Source organism: Oncorhynchus masou, chromosome 2 (genome assembly GCF_036934945.1).
Source record: "Oncorhynchus masou masou isolate Uvic2021 chromosome 2, UVic_Omas_1.1, whole genome shotgun sequence".
Lineage (NCBI taxonomy): Eukaryota > Metazoa > Chordata > Actinopteri > Salmoniformes > Salmonidae > Oncorhynchus > Oncorhynchus masou.
In genome coordinates this window covers 44,058,865-44,062,328 of record NC_088213.1, presented here as the reverse complement: position 1 = coordinate 44,062,328, position 3,464 = coordinate 44,058,865, and the positions used below count along the sequence as shown (strand labels likewise).

The window sequence follows — 3,464 nt, the reverse complement described above, 5'->3', positions numbered from 1 at the left end:
TAGAATGTCAAACATAAAATCTTTATTAAAAATCGGAACAGACAACCTGTTAGGAATGTTGCCACAGACAGTGTTTGAAGTCCATGAGTGCTGCCTGCAGTCTTAAGAGTTTATCATACTTGTTGCCACACATACATATATCATTTCGAAAAGAAAAACAATAGATATTGCAGATATTGAAACATATTAGCCTAAACAAAAATAACGAGTACAATTAAGCTCTTCTGTCACATAGATATTGACATGCACAGCATTTATTCCCATAACATGCTCTGAACATTTCCCCAAACTATATTGCATCCACAACAAGGCAAAGGGATATACACATCATAAGTCACAACCGTATACGTTTAAACAAGGCAAGCATTGTTCCAAGTATTATATAAAACTCTTGTTAATTGGCCTTACTGTAAAAAGAAAAATGCAAATTGTTATACATTGTAAACATTTCAATCATTTCCAGACAAATTCACTCAAGCTGCCAAGTGGATTCTGTAGGTAGGCCATGTCACATACTCTATAAATAACACCTGTTGCGACTGTTAGACAACGTCATCGCGATGAATGAATAGTCATCTTTGAAATCCCCCGTCAGAGCAAGGCATCGACAATTATCAATTGCCAAGGCATTTTAACGCAACGCCATATTGCAAATGCCCAAGTAATGTTGCCACAAGTAAACCATAGGCCAACACAAAATGAACTGACAACATTGTCACTGAATTACATTTCACCCGACATGCGAAACCCCCCTATGTCTATTGTATTTTTAGAATAAATAAAACTTGTATCATTTCTGTCTGCATGTTTTATCTCTCCGTTAATATAAATATGCAATGAAATACAGGATATTATTTACGTCAGACTACTTTTATAGCTCGGTTTAAACTAATTTACCCAAGTTTAACCTTCATGTATTCATTTTTCAATCGGCTCAATCTGGTCCCGTGACTTCGAATTATGAGAGAGAGAAGCTCGTGTTTATCCTTCAGCCCCACCGATATGTACAGTGTTTCTTTTAGTACGTCTCTTGTGTGGACAACCATGTTCAGAAAGTCGTCGTTTATGCGGTGCTCCTCCTTCAACTCGTTCTCCTGACTCTGTTTGAATTTCACCTCCAGTTCCAACAGAGACTTTTCGGAGTTTGTAAAAGCCTCGCCAATCTGAGTCGTCTCCCTTCTCAAATATTTTCCATAGCTGTCCTCCCCGTCCAAATCAAATGAAATGCTTTTCCCGATCCCCTCTAGCACCCTGGCCGAGTCTTCGATGTGTCTCTTGATGATCGTGAAATCATCTCGGATTACGGAATCGTGGTCCTCGTCAAGACCGCATTTTCGGTCGTCCGTCATTTTAAAAAGCATTTGACATTTTTCCGGATCATCGTTATTCTCATAGTCGCCGTCTGGCACAAAGTAGTGATGGAACGTGCCGTTAGACATCTCGGGATACAGAGGTCCGTTAAAAAACGCACCGCTAAGCGGTAATGAAAACATCCCGATAGCGAGTAAGTGTAGAAAAGCCATTCTACCCACTTATTGGCAATGCGTGAGCAATAGAATATACGTTCCTTTAGAGCGCATAAAATATGATTAAATTCGCTCACCAATCAAACATTTCTAAACTTGCAATGCATGTGGTATCCATGAGCTAAAATACCGAAAGTAACTAGGTGTCCAGACAGGCTTTGTGATATTTGTAAATCTTCTTTCAGGTCGCTCCTCGTTTAGCCTATGCAGCAAGTATTGCCAACTATTTTTCAAGGAAAGTAGCAGTTGGATCAGCCACAGACAGTCACGTGAAGTTTGAAATACGTTCTCTTAACTTTACACATAGAAACCCCAAAGATTTCACGCAGGAGTAGCCTACCAAACGCATCAAACAGAGAAATGTTAAAGTGCCTGACCGTAGCTTTGTGACTCAATTTCAAGATCAACATCTGGATTGCTCAAGCACCGCGTTTGGTTTTGACTAATGATAGCCTACCCTCTCTCAAATCTCAAATTACATCCATGCTCCGTCACTTAAAAGGAAGCGCAGTTTCAATTGACTGCAGGCCGGTCCTGGCCGATATGCAGCCTAGACAAGACCAAACAAATGCTGCCCTCCTATCCCCACAAAGTAGAATACAGTCTCGGCCCACAATGCACTTTAATGAATGCCTTTCCATCTGTTAGCCTACTTTTGTAAAACAGGCACGTTACATTAGCTTTATAGTCCTGATACCTGACAGACTGGAGACTAATTATACTGAACAAAAATTAAATGCAACATGCAACAATTTCAAAGATTTTACTGAGTTACAGTGCATGGAAGGAAATCAGTCATTTGAAATAAATTCATTAGGCCCTAATCTATAGATTTCATTCATTAGGCCCTAATCTATGGATTTCACGACTGGGCAGGGGTGCTGCCATGGGTGGGCATAGGCCCACCCAATCAGAATCAGTTTCCCTACTAAAGGGATTAATTACAGACAGAAAAATACTCCTCAGCACCCCCTCCCTCCCTCAGACGATCCCGCTGGTGAAGCCAGATGTGGAGATCCTGGGCTGGCGTGGTTACAAGTGGTCTGAGGTTGTGAGGCCGGTTTGATAAATTCTCTAAAGTGATATTGGAGGCAGTTTGTGGTTGAGAAATTAACATTAAATTCTCTGGCAACAACTCTGTTGGACATTCTTGCAGTCAGAATGCCAATTGCACGCTCTCGCAGAACTTGAGACATTGGTAACAAACTGCAGAACTCAAGGTGTCCCAAAAACATTGCACTCGCCCTCCCAAACTAAGTATTTTCACGTGACCCCCTCCCCCCCCCCTTGTACTGTGAATAACATTGAACACCCTCCTCCCCCCTTATAGAATTAACTGAAAATAATGTTTACAACCACAAACAATAACTTTAGTGACCCTGTGTTAATAAACCTGGATAGACTTTGCCACTTCACCATGCTTTTGTGGCAGTCGATGCCACACATTACTACAGGCCAGAAGGTTGAGGGTTCACGGACTTATGTTCCCCAGCAAGAAAACCAAAAATGTTGCTCAAAAAGGGGGAACCAAGAAAGAATCACTGACAACAACCAGAATGAAACAGGTGGGGTTTTAGGAGGGATTCTAAAAGACACTCATGGGTGTATCCACTGAAAGGACCTAAAAGACACACACCATATGAGCGCCCACTAAATTTGCCCACTAAGGGGCAAAAAAACCCACACCAAACTTAAAGACCGGAAGCAAACCAAAAAGGTAGCAAAACAACATCATTGTTTGTCTACAATTCAAAATAGGGAGAACCAACTAAAGGTGTTAACCCTCCACATCTATCAAAACAATCTGAAGCACTGATCCTGGGCCAGCACAGGTGAAACATCTTCCCACTAATGAGACGGCAACCTGCACAGGTGTAACACCTACTGTCTAACGAGGTGACACCAATCGGCGCGCCCTACCTGCTAACAAGTTGTTTG

At 41.6% G+C, this 3,464-nt stretch overlaps 1 protein-coding gene across 1 annotated transcript; it reads right to left on the bottom strand.

The window, feature by feature from the left end:
* LOC135505658 (fin bud initiation factor-like) lies at window positions 1–2,093 on the bottom strand. The gene has a single exon (XM_064924709.1). It carries the CDS (start codon window positions 1,521–1,523, stop codon window positions 894–896), a length of 630 nt encoding a protein of 209 aa, XP_064780781.1. The 5' UTR covers window positions 1,524–2,093; the 3' UTR covers window positions 1–893.
* Window positions 2,094–3,464: the final 1,371 nt, after the last annotated feature.

Excerpts from the sequence above, each read along its gene's own strand:
- LOC135505658 (XM_064924709.1), bottom strand. The coding sequence starts at position 1,523 with ATGGCTTTTCTACACTTACTCGCTATCGGGATGTTTTCATTACCGCTT.